At 39.2% G+C, this 16,039-nt stretch overlaps 1 protein-coding gene across 4 annotated transcripts in view; it reads left to right on the top strand.

The window, feature by feature from the left end:
- Nucleotides 1-16,039, top strand: part of LOC126284284 (armadillo repeat-containing protein 2) — a 168,381-nt gene that overhangs the window by 67,995 nt on the left and 84,347 nt on the right. For all 4 annotated transcript variants that reach the window (XR_007551463.1, XM_049983110.1, XM_049983112.1 and 1 more), the window contains exon 9: nucleotides 3,748-3,944. Coding sequence is in view for 3 of the 4 variants with exons in the window: in XM_049983110.1 (XP_049839067.1) it covers nucleotides 3,748-3,944 (197 nt within the window). In the remaining variant the exon portion in view is untranslated. The remainder of the gene's footprint in view (nucleotides 1-3,747; nucleotides 3,945-16,039) is intronic.

The following is a 16,039-nucleotide window of genomic DNA, read 5'->3' as shown; positions in this document are numbered from 1 at the left end:
AATTTCCTGGAGAGCCAATAGTTTTATACCATAGTTGTTTACTTGTGTTAGGAGTTGATGTAGGGCTCCAGCTTGGTATAGGCTCCACACATTCCATGTTCCTAGGTACATATCTCGTATCCTTTTTCTTTGTTTGCTGGGCTTGTCATCAAAAAATTATAGTTCAAGGAGAAAAAATAAAAATTTTCAAGGTTTGCCAATGGCACTGTAATTCTACCAGAGACAGCAAAGGACTTGGAAGAGCAGTGGAACAGAATGGACAGTGTCTTGAAAGGAGGATATAAGATGAACATCAACAAAAACAAAATAAGGATAATGGAATGTAGTCAAATTAAATCAAGTGATGTTAAAGAAATTAGGTTAGGAAATCAGACACTTAAAACAGTAAATGAGATTTACTATGTGGGCAGCAAAATGATTGGTGATTGCTGAATTAGAGAGAATATAAAATGTAGACTGACAATGGCAAAAAAAGGCAGTGCTGAAGAAGAGAAATTTGTTAACATCGAATGTAGATTTAAATGTTAGGAAATCTTTTCTGAAGGTATTTTTCTGGAGTGTAGCCATGTATGGAAGTGAAGCATGGATGATAAACAGTTCAGACAAGAATAGAATAGAAGCTTTCAAAATGTGGTGCTGCAGAGGAACACTGAAGATTGGATGGGTTGATCCCATAACAAGTGAGGCAGTACTGAATAGGCCTGGGAACACAAGAAATTGGTGACACAACTTGACCAAAAGGAGGGATCGGTTGGTAAAACACATTCTGAGACATGAAGGAATCACTAATATCATTGGAGGACAATGTAGGGTGTGAAAATTGTAGAGGGAGGCCAAGAGATGAATTCATTAAGCAGAATCGGAAGGATGTAGGTTGTAGTAGTTATTCAGAGATGAAGAGCCTCCCCTCTCTTTGCCCACCTCCTCATGGCTCCCCCCCTTTTTCTCTCTGTCAATCTTCTCCTCCTCCCCCTCATGTCCATTTCTGTCTGAATGTTCATAGAGTATAGCAAAAACAATATTATGGGAAGGAAAGTTGCTACTCAACATAAAGCGCAGATGCTGAGTCACAGAGAGGCACAACAAAAAGACTCTCACAATTAAAGTTTTCAACCATTAAGGGTCCAACAACAGACACTCTCACGTAAATGCAACTCACACACACGACTGCAGTATTAGGCAACTGAAACCAGACTGAGAGCAGCAGCACCAGTGCATCATAGGAGTGGTGACTGGGTGGGTGCAAGGGAGGAGGCTGGGGTGGGGAGGGGGAGGGATAGTATGGTGGGTGTAGCAGACAGTGAAGTGCTGCAAGTTAGACAGAGGGCAGGGGATACGTGTGGAGAGGAGGGAAGGAGTAGTGGAAAAGGAGAGAAATAAAAAGACTGGGTGTGGTGGTGGAATGACAGCCGTGTACTACTGGAATGGGAACAGGGAAGGGGCTACATGAGTGAGGACAGACACTAACGAAGGCTGAGGCCAGGAGAGTTACGGAGATGTAGGATGTATTGCAGGGAAAGTTCCATGAAGCAGTCATTGACATGAAGGATATCACATTTGGCAGTATGTTCAGCAACAGGGTGGTTCACTTGTGTCTTGGCCACAGTTTGTGGGTGGCCATTCATGTGGTCCCCCAGCACCTCTCAAAGTCCTACTGTCCGGTCACAGAGAAGCATTCCCCTCATAACTCAGTATGACCCAGGACCGTAGAAACTGAATTACATTCTACGCCAGGGTTTCGAGTACCTCTTGTCGTGCCCTCAATAAGAAATGTGCTGCCCACTATCCTTCCCACACCTTCCACAGTTGTATTCTGCCATCCACTGAACCTACACAATATACCCATAGATCCTTACACAACCTCTGCTCCCAATCCCTTACCTCATGGCTGATACCCCTGCAATAGATCTAGATGAAAGACCTGTCCCATACATCCTCCCACCACCACCTACTCCAGTCTGGTCACTAACATCACCAGTCATGTGATCTGCAAGCTAAGCTGCAACCACTGTGCTACATTCTATGCAGGCATGACAACCAACAAGCTGTCTGTCTGCATGAATGGCCTCCAAGAAACTGTAGTCAAGAAACAAGTGGACCCCCCTGTTGTTGAACACTCTGCCAAGCATGATATCCTTAATTTCAATGACTGCTTTATAGCCTGTGCCATATGGAACCTTCCCACTAACACCAGTTTTTCTGAATTGCACAGGTGGGAGCTTTCCTTGCAATACATCCTATGTTCCCATAACCCTCTTGGCCTCAACCTTCGTTAGTCACTGTCCTCACTCATCCAGGCCCTTCCGTGTTCCCATTCCAGAACTTCACAGCTGTCATCCCACCACCACACCCAGTCTTTTTATTTCTCTCCTTTTCCACTATTCCCCTCCCCCCTCCCCACCTTTCCCCTGCCCTTGGTCTAACTTGCAGCACTTCACTGTCCTCCACCCCTACCATACTATTCCCACCCCAGCCTCGTCCTTACCTCCACCCAGTCACCCCTCCCATCACGCACTGGTGCTGCTGCTCACTGTGTGGTTTCAGTTGGCTGACTCTGCAGTCATGCGTGTGAGTTGCGTTTGTGTGTGTGTGTGTGTGTGTGTGTGTGTGTGTGTGTGTGTCTACTATTAATGAATGCCTTAATGGCTGAAAGCTTTAATTGTGAGAGATTTTTTGTTGTGCCTATCTGTGACTCAGCATCTCCGTTACATGGTGAGTATCAAGTTTCCTTCTCATAATATTGTTATTGCTATACTCCATGAACATTCAGATGGAAATGGACATGGGAGGGAGGAGGTGGAGAGGGACAGAAAGAGAGGAGAAGGCGGGGTAGGGCAGTGAGAAGTGGGCAAAGAGAGGGGAGCAAGGAATTTAGCGTGTATATGCAATTCCCATACACATTTAGCAATTGTGAAGCACTGCTAGGTTTGTTAGTGTGTGTGTGTGTGTGTGTGTGTGTGTGTATGTGTGGGTAAATGGTACTATTTGTGCACATAGTCAGAACTTTTAAGAGCATATTCCTTTTACTGCTCACCCTATCAGTAGTAATAATAACTGATTCCCAAGATCCCTGACAAAAACTGTTTCTTGGCATAGCAGTGTCGCTAGAAGATAATATTCTCTTGTGCTTGAATTTTTTTTTAATTTTAATTTTGTATTACATTTTAGCACTAGTGTCTGACCTAAATGATCTGAGAGGTGACCATTTATGGTATCTGCTGAGGTGATGTGGTCATAATTTGTTATAACATGATTTGTTGAACTAATATGTGTTTTTACTATTCTAGTGGGTACTATTTCAAGTAGATCTTTAGTCCTATAAGGTAGGATACATTGTGTTAATTGTTTGCTTTCCTGGCAGTCATATAAACTGTTGATGTATTGTTAATTTGTATTAAATGAGTACAACAGAATTCTATTTATCTACACTGCAGTTTAATTCAACCTGTCTGGATTTTAAAAATCCCCTTAATTCTAATCCGTAATATGTAGCATGAAGTTCAGAGGTCTTCAAGTATCTATCATTAGAAAAAACGTCTCTGATGTTGTGTGTTGCATTTCATAATTTTGGTGTCAGTATTAACAGAGCCATTTTGGAATTGCTCTGTAAATTAATTAAGTAGTGCATTTCACACTACTTCAGTTTCAAAAAACACACTTAGGATGTCTTCTGTATTGTTCAAAAATCATGAACTTACACAGTTTTATATGACCTGTTTATAAACTCTATTGCTTTCAAATTTGCAGAAATCTGATAGCTCTCGACTACCAGAACAGACAAGCCATGCCCTGTTCCAGCTAACAGGTGCTCTTCGCAATGTAGCTGGAGAAGAAACGATGTTTCCCCAGTTTGTTTCAACAGGTGCCATTAATGCTTTGTGCAAGGTCATGGACCTGTTCTCTTCAGATCTAGATGTTATTAGCAATGCTTCTCGTACTCTTAGGTATGTAGTAACTATGCAATAAAAGTGATCAGCTGAATAAGTAACTTTATTGGTATTTGTTTTAGTATGTAAATTCTCATTCATCTATCAGATAAAGCTATAAAAGTATACAAATCCACCAGTAAAATGGTAAATCTAGTCAAACAATATATAACATTGCTAATTAATACAAGATGTCCAATGTGAAAGTGCAGCAGCGTCTACAGAAACACGAGGTGAAATTATTTGGGGACAGCCACAACAAAACATCTAAGATCTAATCTATAAGTATTTACAGTGAAGTTGAACCAGGGGAAAATTTTGACACAGTTGCTGATGGTATAAGCAATGAATGCCCCAAACTCACAAAAAAGGACTGTGTGGTGCTGATCGGAGGTGCAAACGACATAAACAAAAACAATGTCAACAGATTTCTCAAGAAACTGACCATAGTAATACAATACTTGCACTTCACCAATGTTATTATAGCCACTCTACCACTCAGGTATGACCTGCCTGATTGGTCAATTGTCAGTACAGAAACTAGACAAACTAATTATAAACTGAGATATTTTTCTGCTAAATTTACAAACATAAAATTATTAGATGTTAGTGGCTGCAAAGGAACAGTTTCACTGGACATGGTATGCACCTGAATCATTGTGGCAAAAGGGAACTTATCACAAATATAAACCAGGTTACAGAAGAAAATTTCACAAAAAAACACCATTATTAAGCCTATAATTGCGCTGAGTGCTCCGTTACAGGGAATGGCTCAGAGAGGGAAGAGAATAGATGTAATGTAGGCCCACTTACCATCCTGCAAGTCAACATTTATAGCATTAGGAACAAGCTGTTAGAGTTGGAACATTTTTGTAAAATAAAAAAATAAAAATGTAATGTACTGTGTGTGATGTTAACTTATGATTTCAGAAATTTGAACAGATGATGCGAAAAATCTTAAAACTCAAAACAAATGTAGCAATATGTGGTGATTTCAACACTGACTTGCTAAACACAGAGGAACTTAACACAAAACATTCTTAAATGTAAGAACACTAAATCTGTTTTATACTAACAATAGCCTGACCTGTGGAAATACCTGTTTGGACAATATTATAGTTAATTTTTCAAGAGACTTGTGCAAGCATTGCAGATGAATGTTTTGTAGACCATGATCCTCTTCTCCTAACATACCAGTATATACAGTCAGATAAGAATTATAAGGTTGCAAATAAGAAGCCAAGCATGTCACGGATTAGAGATCAGAAAGAGGAATATGTTAAGTTATTCACAGACTCCCTCAAAAAGGTAAACTGAGACTTTGTTTATGAATATGGCACAGATCAATCAACTGCTGAAACTCTATTTAATAATTTCCTTAAGACGTATACTGACTTATGGTACTCTTGCTCACCAGTGAATAGAAACAGCACAAAACCAAATAGAAAAGGTAAAAAGCTTTAATGGTACACTGATTACTTTGCTAGTATCTGGGAAAAGATGCTTTCACTGTACAAAACATACAAAAACTATGGCAAATGTGGGACAGAACAAAATGATATGTATTATATAGACTGCCTGAAATGTAAAAACCATTACAAAGTCAACCTTAAAATTGCCAAACAAGCCACCTATGAAAATTACATAGAAGGAACCCCAAACAAATGCAAGGCTGCTTGAGATATTATAAAACAATAACATACTTCTACCCAAACACAAGATGTTCTACTTGGGCCAGAAGAGCACAATAAATATTTTACAACTACATTAAATGAATTAAAATCAAAAATTAAGAAGTCAGACGTATGAGCAATTGCCATACTTGCTGATTAGCTACCTAAAGGGCATAAATTTCACTGGGACCCTGTTGTGCCCAAAATTATAATAAATATTGCTAGAAAATTTTCAAACTCAATAAGCATGGACTACTACTGGCTATCTAACTATACAGTAAAAAGGATAATACACCTCATTTGCAATCCACCTGCTTTTATTATGAATAAATGCCTAGAAGTTGGAGTTTACCCTAATCACCTCAAAATTCCCGAAGTTATACTATATACAAAAAGGGGGAAAACACCTCCCTGATAAATATAGACCAGTGTCTATTGTACCAATCTTTTCCAAAATATTTGAAGCAATTTTTCACAAACAGCTAAGCAACCACTTTTAAAAATATGACCTTTTCTGAATACACAATACCGTTTTTGACAAGCAAAAAATACCACCTCTCCAGTCCTTGAAACAGTTAATCAGACATTAACTGCATCTGAAAATAAACAAACACTCTCACTTGAAGAATGAGATTTCCACTCTGCAGTGGGGTGTGCGCTGATATGAAACTTCCTGGCAGATTAATACTGTGTGCCGGACCGAGACTCGAACTCAGGACCTTTGCCTTTTGCAGGCAAGTGCTCTACCATCTGAGCTACCCAAGCACAACTCACATCCCATCCTCACAGCTTTACTTCTGCCAGTACCTCGTCTCCTACCTTCCAAACTTTACAGCAGCTCTCCTGCGAACCTGCAGAACTAGCACTCCTGGTTTGCAGGAGAGCTTCTGTAAAGTTTGGAAGGCAGGAGACAAGGTACTGGCAGAAGTAAAGCTTTGAGGACAGGGCATGAGTTGTGCTTGGGTAGTTCAGATGGTAGAGCACTTGCCCACGAAAGGCAAAGGTCCCGAGTTCGAGTCTCGGTCTGGGACATAGTTTTAAACTGCCAGGAAGTTTCACTCTCACTTGAACTTTGTGACCTGAGTAAAGCATTTGATTGTATCCCCTTTGACACCCTACTAGCCAAACTAAAGTATTATGGTATAAATAACTCAAGTGATAAAAACTTTGAGAAATTCCTAAATAGTTTTCTTGCAGACTTTAATGAAACATTTCCACCTAGACTCTGCAGCAATAAGATAACAAATACAGTAAAGTGGATTACCCAGGGCATAAAAATTTCCAGTGTAAGGAAAAGGCAACTGCACAGAGAACTAAAATATATTAAAGATATAAATTTCATTAAATATGTTAGACTCTATAAAACCATATTTAAAAGAGTTGTCAAGGCAGCAAAACAACTGGCAAACAACAGGTTAATTTTAAATCATAAAAATAAGACAAAGGCTGTGTGGTCAGTCATTAAATCTGAGTTAGGTGTTAAAGCCTGTAACCAAGAAATTCCAAAAATTGACATTGAAGGAAAAACTGTTGTAAATCCAACTCAAATACCAGAGTACTTTAATGAATTCTTTATAAATGTAGCAAAATCTGATGTAGATGTAGCAGATTATCACAACAAAGTAAATCCCTTTGGCCTAGGCAAAAACTCTGAAAACTTTACAAAATTCTCAAAAGTTTCTTTTGAGGATGTAGAAAATGCTATTTTAACATTAAGAAACAAAAAATCTGCAGGTTGGGATAGAATACCCACCAAAGTTATTAAAGTGGTACACAATAGAATTGCAAACCCACTAGCTCAGATAATAAATCAATGTTTTGAAGAGGGCTGTTTCCCAGAGGTACTGAAATATGCTGAAGTCAAACCACTCTTCAAGAAGGGATCAAGAGAGATCATGGGAAATTATCGTCCTATCTCAATTCTCCCAGTCCTATCTAAAATATTTGAAAAACTTGCTGTTGCTCAAATCCAAAACTTCATTGCAAAATATTCTGTTATTCTAAACAATCAATTTGGTTTTCAGCAAGGGAAAAACACCGTAGATGCAGTTAACAGTTTCATTGAGAAAATAAGTACGTCATTAGACAAGAGAAATAAGGTGGCAGGAATTTTCTGCGACCTCACAAAGGCATTCGATTCCGTAAACCACGCATTGCTTGTTTACAAACTTGAAAAGTATGGCATTGGCGGCAGTGCCCTACAATGGCTTAAATCCTACTTATCCAACAGAAAGCAAAGAGTTAGCATTTCTTCAAATGGCGCATATTATTTTTCTGACTGGAAAAAAATTACTCAGGGTGTTCCACAAGGCTCCATATTAGGCCCAGTCCTATTTCTCTTTTATGTTAATGACTTACCATTAAATATCAGCTCCCCATCAGTTCTGTTCGCAGATGATACTTCTGTCTTAGTTGAAGATCAGGATTCAGAAAAAATTCTCAAATCTGTGATCAGTACCCTCAGTACCTTAGAAACTTGGTTTCAGCTAAATGGGCTGAATCTAAACATATCTAAGACTCACGTGATGCAGTTCAAAACCAAACAGTCAAAATGTGAGCAAATTAATATTGTACACAACAACCAAGTTATAGAAGAAGTTGACTCAGTCAAATTCTTAGGTCTAAAAGTAGATGAAAATTTGAGGTGGCAGGCACACATTGAATACCTTGCAAACAAATTGAGCAGCTTTGCATTTGCAATGCAAATATTATCAACTGCAACGGACATTGACACGCGGAAAGTAGCATATACAAGCTACTTTGAATCCATTATTAGGTATGGTATTGTTTTTTGGGGTAACTCGACAAACATAGTGCGGATACTAAAAATACAGAAAAAAATCATACGAAATATGTGCACTGCCAATCACAAAGAACCATGTCGACCATTATTTAGGAAACTCAAAATATTAACTCTGCCATCCTTATACATATATGAGATTATTATATTTTTGTACTCCAGACGCGACTTATTTGAGGGAAACCATTTTGTCCATTCACATGATACCAGAAACAAAGAAAATTTTATGCTCCCCACCCACCGCCTCAGACTGTTTGCCCAGGGACCTCAATACATGGGAATGAAAATTTTTAATAAATTAAAAGGGAACAAGTTGATGCAGATGAATTTAGGTTCACTTAAAAGAAAGCTATATGAGGTACTGACAATGAAGTGTTATTACTCAGTGGATGAATTCATGCAGGACAATCTGGAAATTTGAGCTGGGTACAATGTGTTACATGTTCCAAGAAATATCCTTATAGTGTTGTTATTTATTATAGTGCTATCATTAATTAATGTAAAAATCATTGTAATTGTTTTATAAATTTTTGACATGTCTCCTGTACGCAAACCAAATGTATTGCAAATGTACGTCATGAGATGAATAAAACACAATTCACAATTCACAATAATACAGAGTTAGAAATAATTAACTCTTATCTTAATAACAGGAGACAATTTGTGTCAATTCATAATAGACACTTTTCTATGAATAGTATCACATCTGATGCCTCAGGGCTCTGTCCTTGGTCCTTTCTTCTTCATTGTTGCAATTAATGATTTGCCATCTTATGCTGGGCCTGAGTCAGTTATCTGCTATGCTGATGATACAACCTTAATCAGCATATATCACAATTTATCAAAGAAACACCAGAAATCGTAGGATACACTCACCTTAACACTAAACTGGTTCTCGACTAACAAACTTCTATGTAATCCAGAGAAAACACAGCATCTGCAGTTAGGACTGGCTAAAGAGGTAGGACCCAAATCTGTAAAACTGCCCAAATCTGTAGAACTGCTTGGAATACATAATTGATTCCAAACTTAACTGGCAACCCCATATCAACCAGGTCTGCAAAAAGTTATCAAAGGTGTTCTATCTCATCTGGAAACTGTCTGACCTAGTGAGTAACAACTATCTTAGAACAGCTTACTTTGGACTTTTTCAGTCTTATATATCTTATGGGCTGTTACTATCAGGCCACTCATGTTAGTGATGTACTACTGATGCAGAAAAAGGTGCTACAAACAATGTGCAAGATTGGTCCAAGGGAACACTGCCATCCCTTGTTCATTAAAATTAAAATAATGACAGTGACAAATCTTTATATTTATGCATATTCTAAAAAGAGCAGAACAAACTTTAACACCGGAGAGAACATACACCTTCATGACACCAAAAACAATGAGAGTGTTGACATTCCTAGACATAGGCTGACAAAAACAGGCAACTCTCACAAAGTGAACTGTTTGAAATTATTTAACAAATTACCACATACTGCACTCAATACACCTTTCAACATACACCTTCATGACACCAAAAACAATGAGAGTGTTGACATTCCTAGACATAGGCTGACAAAAACAGGCAACTCTCACAAAGTGAACTGTTTGAAATTATTTAACAAATTACCACATACTGCACTCAATACACCTTTCAATGATTTTAAAACTAAACTGCACAAATGGTTAATAGACAATCCATACTACAGGCTTATAGAATTCTTGGATACTTGTAACATAGAAATTGAGCTTTAAGTCTAAGATTGATTATTGCAGCACAAATAATTTGTGCTTGTAATGTCAACTCTAACTAATATAGTAACTTCTTATGTATCTTGATATCATTATAAAGCCTATTTCACTACATGTGGTCTACATCGAATAAAGAATGTGAATCTGAATCTGATTCATTATGGGATGGGAATAATGTACATAAGATTTTGTTACGTTCAATACATTGTTACATTCCTTCCTGGATTTTCCATTGTTTAATCCAGACAAAGTGAGTTACTCGTATGGGTGCGGTGGTAAGACAGGATTAATTAAGTAACAATATGTATTAGGAAAACTTATCAACAGTGTCAGTATAGACCTAGGAATTAGTGATTATGATGTCATCATCCCCCCCCTACCTCCCCCCTACCTCCCCCCTACCCCCACCCCTCCATCCCATGGACCTTGCCGTTGGTGGGGAGGCTTGCAATACAGATAGCCGCACCGTAGGTGCAACCACAACAGATGGGTATCTGTTGAAGGGCCAGACAAACATGTGGTTCCTGAAGACGAGCAGCAGCCTTTTCAGTAGTTGCAGGAGCAACACTCTGGATGATTAACTGATCTGGCCTTGTAACACTAACCAAAACGGCCTTGCTGTGCTGGTACTGCGAATGGCTGAAAGCAAGGGGAAATTACAGCTGTAACTTTTCTCGAGGCCATGCAGCTTTACTGTATGGTTAAATCATGACGGTGTCCTCTTAGGTAAAATATTCCGGAGGTTAAATAGTCGCCCATTCAGACCTCTGGGCAGGGACTACTCAAGAGGACGTCGTTATCAGGAGAAAGAAAACTGGTGTTCTACGAATCAGAGCGTGGAATGTCAGATCCCTAAATCAGGCAGCTAAGTTAGAAAATTTAAAAAGGGAAATGGATAAGTTAAAGTCAGATATAGTGGGAATTAGTGAAGTTCAGTGGCAGCAGGAACAAGACTTTTGATCAGGTGAATACAGGGTTATAAATACAAAATCAAATAGGGGTATTGCAGGAGTATGTTTAATAATGAATTAAAAAAATAGCAGTGTGGGTAAGCTACTAGAAACGGCATAGTGAACGCATTATTGTGGCCAAGATAGACATGAAGCCCATTTCTACTACAGTAGTACAAGTTTATATGCCAGCTAGCTCTGCAGATGAAGAAGAAGTTGATGAAATGTATGCTGAGATAAAAAAAATTATTCAGATAGTGAAGGGAGACGAAAATTTAATAGTCATGGGTAACTGGAATTCGGTAGTAGGAAAAGGGAGAGAAGGAAATGTAGTAGGTGAATATGGATTGGGGCTAAGAAATGAAAGAGGAAGCCATCTGGTAGAATTTTGCACAGAGCATAACTTAATCATAGCTAACACTTGGTTCAAGAATCATAAAAGAAGGTTGTATACATGGAAGGCGCATGGAGATACTGACAGGTTTCAGATAAATTATGTAATGATAAGGCAGAGATTTAGGAACCAGTTTTTAAAATGTAAGGCATTTCCAGGGGCAGATGTGGACTCCGACCACAATCTATTGGTTATGAACTGTAGATTAAAACTGAAGAAACTGCAAAAAGGTTGCGATTTCAGGAGATGGGACCTGGATAAACTGACTAAACCAGAGGTTGTACAGAGTTTCAGGGAGAGCATAAGGGAACAATTGACAGGAATGGGGGAAAGAAATACAGTAGAAGAAGAATGTGTAGCTTTGAGGGATGAAATAGTGAAGGCAGCAGAGGATCAAGTAGGTAAAAAGACAAGGGATAGTAGAAATCCTTGGGTAACAGAAGAAATATTGAATTTAATTGATTAAAGGAGCAAATATAAAAATGCAGTAAATGAAACAGATAAAAAGGGATACAAACGTCTCAAAAATGAGATCGACAGGAAGTGCAAAATGGCTAAGCAGGGATTGCTAGAGGTCAAATATAAGGATGTAGAGCCTTATCTCACTAGGGGTAAGATAGATACTGCCTACAGGAAAATTAAAGAGACCTTTGGAGAAAAGAGAACCACTTATATGAATATCAAGAGCTCAGATGGGAACTCAGTTCTAAGCAGAGAAGGGAAAGCAGAAAGGTGGAAGGAGAGATAGAGGGTCTATGCAAGGGCGATGTACTTGAGGACAATATTATGGAAATGGAAGAGGATGTAGATGAAGATGAAATGGGAGATAAGATACTGTGTGAAGAGTTTGACAGAGCACTGAAAGACCTAAGTCGAAACAAGGTGCCGGGAGTAGACAACATTCCATTAGAACTACTGACAGCCTTGGGAGAGATAGGCGAAATGCCCTCAGACTTCAAGAAGAATGTAATAATTCCAATCCCAAAGAAAGCAGGTGTTGACGGATGTGACAATTACCAAACTATCAGTTTAATAAGTCACGGCTGCAAAATACTAACGCAAATTCTATACAGACGAATGGAAAAAACTAGTAGAAACCATCCTCGGGGAAGGTCAGTTTGGATTCTGTAGAAATATTGGAACATGTGAAGTAATACTGACCCTTTGACTTATCTTAGAATCTAGATTAAGGAAAGTCAAAGCTACATTTCTAGCGTTTGTAGACTTAGAGAAAGCTTTTGGCAATGTTGACGAATACTCTCTTTCAAATTCTGAAGGTGGCAGGGGTAAAATACAGGGAGCGAAAGGCTATTTACAATTTGTACAGAAACCAGATTGCACTTATAAGAGTCGAGGGGCATGAAAGGGAAGCAGTGATTGGGAAGAGAGTGAGACAGGATTGTAGCCTCTCCCTGCTGTTATTCGATCTGTATATTGAGCAAGCAATAAAGGAAACAAAAGAAAAACTCAGAGTAGGTATTAAAATGAATGGAGAAGAAATAAAAACTTTGAGGTTCGCAGATGACATTGTAATTCTGTCAGAGACAGCAAAGGACTTGGAAGAGCAGTTGAACGGAATGGATAGTGTCTTGAAAGGAGGATATAAGATGAACGTCAATAAAAGCAAAATGAGGATAATGGAATGTAGTCGAATTAAGTCGGGTGATGCTGAGGGAATTAGATTAGGAAATGAGACATTTAAAGTAGTAAAGGAGTTTTGCTATTTGGGGAGGAAAATAACTGCTGATGGTCGAAGTAGAGAGGATATAAAATGTAGACCGGCAATTGTAAGGAAAGCGTCTCTGAAGAAGAGAAATTTGTTAACATCGAGTATAGATTTGTCAGGAAGTCATTTCTGAAAGTATTTGTATGGAGTGTAGCTCTGTATGGAAGTGGAACGTGGACGATAGATAGTTTAGACAAGAAGAGAATAGAAGCTTTCAAAATCTAGTGCTACAGAAGAATGCTGAAGATTAGAGGGGTAGATCACATAACTAATGAGGGGGTATTGAATAGGACTGGAGAGAAGAGATGTTTGTGACACATCTTGACTAGAAGAAGGGACTGGTTGTTAGGACATGTTCTGAGGCTTCAAGGGATCACCAATTTAATATTGGAGGGCAGCGTGGAGGGTAAAAATTGTAGAGGGAGACCAAGATATGAATACACTAAGCAGATTCAGAAGGATGTAGGTTGCAGTAGTTACTGGGAGATGAAGAAGCTTGCACAGAGTAGAGTAGCATGGAAATCTGCATCAAACCAGTCTCAGCACTGAAGATCAGAACAACAACAACAGCAACGATGTCATCATAGTGACAATGGTTACTGTTATATCAAGAACAAACACAATTGTGGAACACAGTACTTTATAGGGCAACATGTAAGATATAGGTTGTGCATATCACTGAACGCATAGACTGGACAACAGTAATACAGCGTAGCGAATAGGGCGAGGACTCATTTTCTGTGCATACATACATACATACATAAAAAAACAGACACAGCCACATGCATGGTACAGAAAAAATGCTGGTACCAAAAAAGCACTGGTTCCATTAAAACTCACAAGGTACTGAGATTGAGTCATAAAAACACCAATAACGGCATTGCATTGCTTGATAATGGTGGCTGCTGTAGCATGTGTTGGACAGACAACAGCAAGTAGGGGGTGGGTTGGTGCGCCATCCCACCATACATGAAAGGCCATAGGACAGCACTGTGGACAACATCTCCACATTGACGTCCTTGTCGAAGTCAGTGGTTGGTGCCAAAGGCATCAGCTGGGGCATTGGACCCAGCAACAGAGGCGGCAACGATGGCCACTGTGGTGTCGGATGCAGCAAGGGCTGCACAAATTGGTGTATCAACACTGCACCAGGACCATGTCGAGAGGCATCTGCAGCCTACATGAGGTGATGACCCGGCTGAAAATGGGCCAGGCACAGGGCACGTTGAAGCTTAGATTTAAGTGAATCCACAGTCCTAAGCTGCGGACCAGACATTTAAAACTCAGATGTGGAAGAATGTATCTGATACATCCCCTGAACCTGCTTTAGACCATTTTTTGAGTTCATACAGTATCGCTCCAGTGGGGGACAATATCCTGGTGGAGCTGCTACATGGACGCCAACCATGGGACCCTCCTTCACCTGCTGCATCCAATGCCATGTCTGCCAGTTCCACAACAGTTCTGGCCAGGTGCATCTGTTTGGCCTTGTGGTTTCAGTTGCCAACTGACCTGGCTTTCTGCCATCTTCGAGTGTCTCCGTAACTGGCCCCTATGAGTCATCTGCACTCCTGGAGGGCTGACGTCCCATCATGTCAATCAGAGTGGCTGTACACAGTGGGGCATCATAACAAGAGCCCATCACAGATCGCAGCCCCTACCTCCACTGCAGTCAATGCCTGTTCCTGTGTTGCAGATAGTCTGGTTTACACTGCAGAGGGAGTCACTGCCTCGAATATCAGTCTGGGTTTCATCAGCATGCAAAACAAAAAACTTAAAGCTTTTTATCCTGTATATTATTTCTTATTGGTATATTAGGTTAAGTGAAGGTGGGATATTTTTAACAGTACAAAATAGGTTGAATTGCATTTTTTTCAGAGTTTAAAACTAGTCCATTTGTGCAAAACAATTCGGTAAATTTCACAAAAACATTATTATTTTTTGTTGATGCTTCTTTGCACAAATTCACAACAGCACATATATCTTATACAAAGAGGGCTAATTGTGCCTCCTGATTCAAATAAAATGGCAGATCATTAACATAAAACAAGAACAGTCACCTACTACTAGATTTGCATTGCTTTTTAATGAATCCAACTTTGGCACACAAAGGGGTGAAATGTGCTGCTATTAGTAGGATGTATACACACCAGAACAAACGGGAGTTGCATGAACATGCAGAATTTTTTTCATCCAGGAACAAATCTGGGAAATCCTAGGAAATCATGTGACATGAGCTACGATTAGCTGACAGTGCAATCTGGATTTCAGTGCTTCAGAAATACCATGCTCTGTTCGGTGGAGTTAGTGTTTACGTATATGAAAATGTGCAATGCACATGTTTCAGCATGGTAAAGATCTTTTCAAAACGCATTGTGTTTTGTTCAGTTTCATTTCATAAAGCACCGGAAAGTTCTACACTGCTGTATAAAACCATTACCATTCAAAGGATTGATGAATATTACAGCTCTGAGGGGAAGTATATTATCACTTAACACAGAAAAAAATGTACTTTCACCCAAGATATAGTGTATATTCTCTTGAGAGAAAGTGCATTTTTAACCATGAAATCTAGGAAAATTCCAGTATTCCCTCTCCTCCTTGCAGCGTATACAGCCTGCATTCAACTCTACCTCTACATCTATACTCTGCACACCATTGTAAGATATGTCCCATTGTACCAGTTATTAGGGTTTCTTCCTGTTCCATTCACGTATGAAGTGTGAGAAGAATGATTGTTTGAATGCCTCTGTGCATGCAGTAGTTATTCTAATCGTATCCTCACAATCCCTATAGGGGACTGTGGTATATCTCTAGAGTAACCATTTGA

Source organism: Schistocerca gregaria, chromosome 8, assembly GCF_023897955.1.
Source record: "Schistocerca gregaria isolate iqSchGreg1 chromosome 8, iqSchGreg1.2, whole genome shotgun sequence".
Lineage (NCBI taxonomy): Eukaryota > Metazoa > Arthropoda > Insecta > Orthoptera > Acrididae > Schistocerca > Schistocerca gregaria.
The sequence above is the reverse complement of the archived record's forward strand: the minus strand, read 5'-3'. Positions and strand labels throughout refer to the sequence as shown.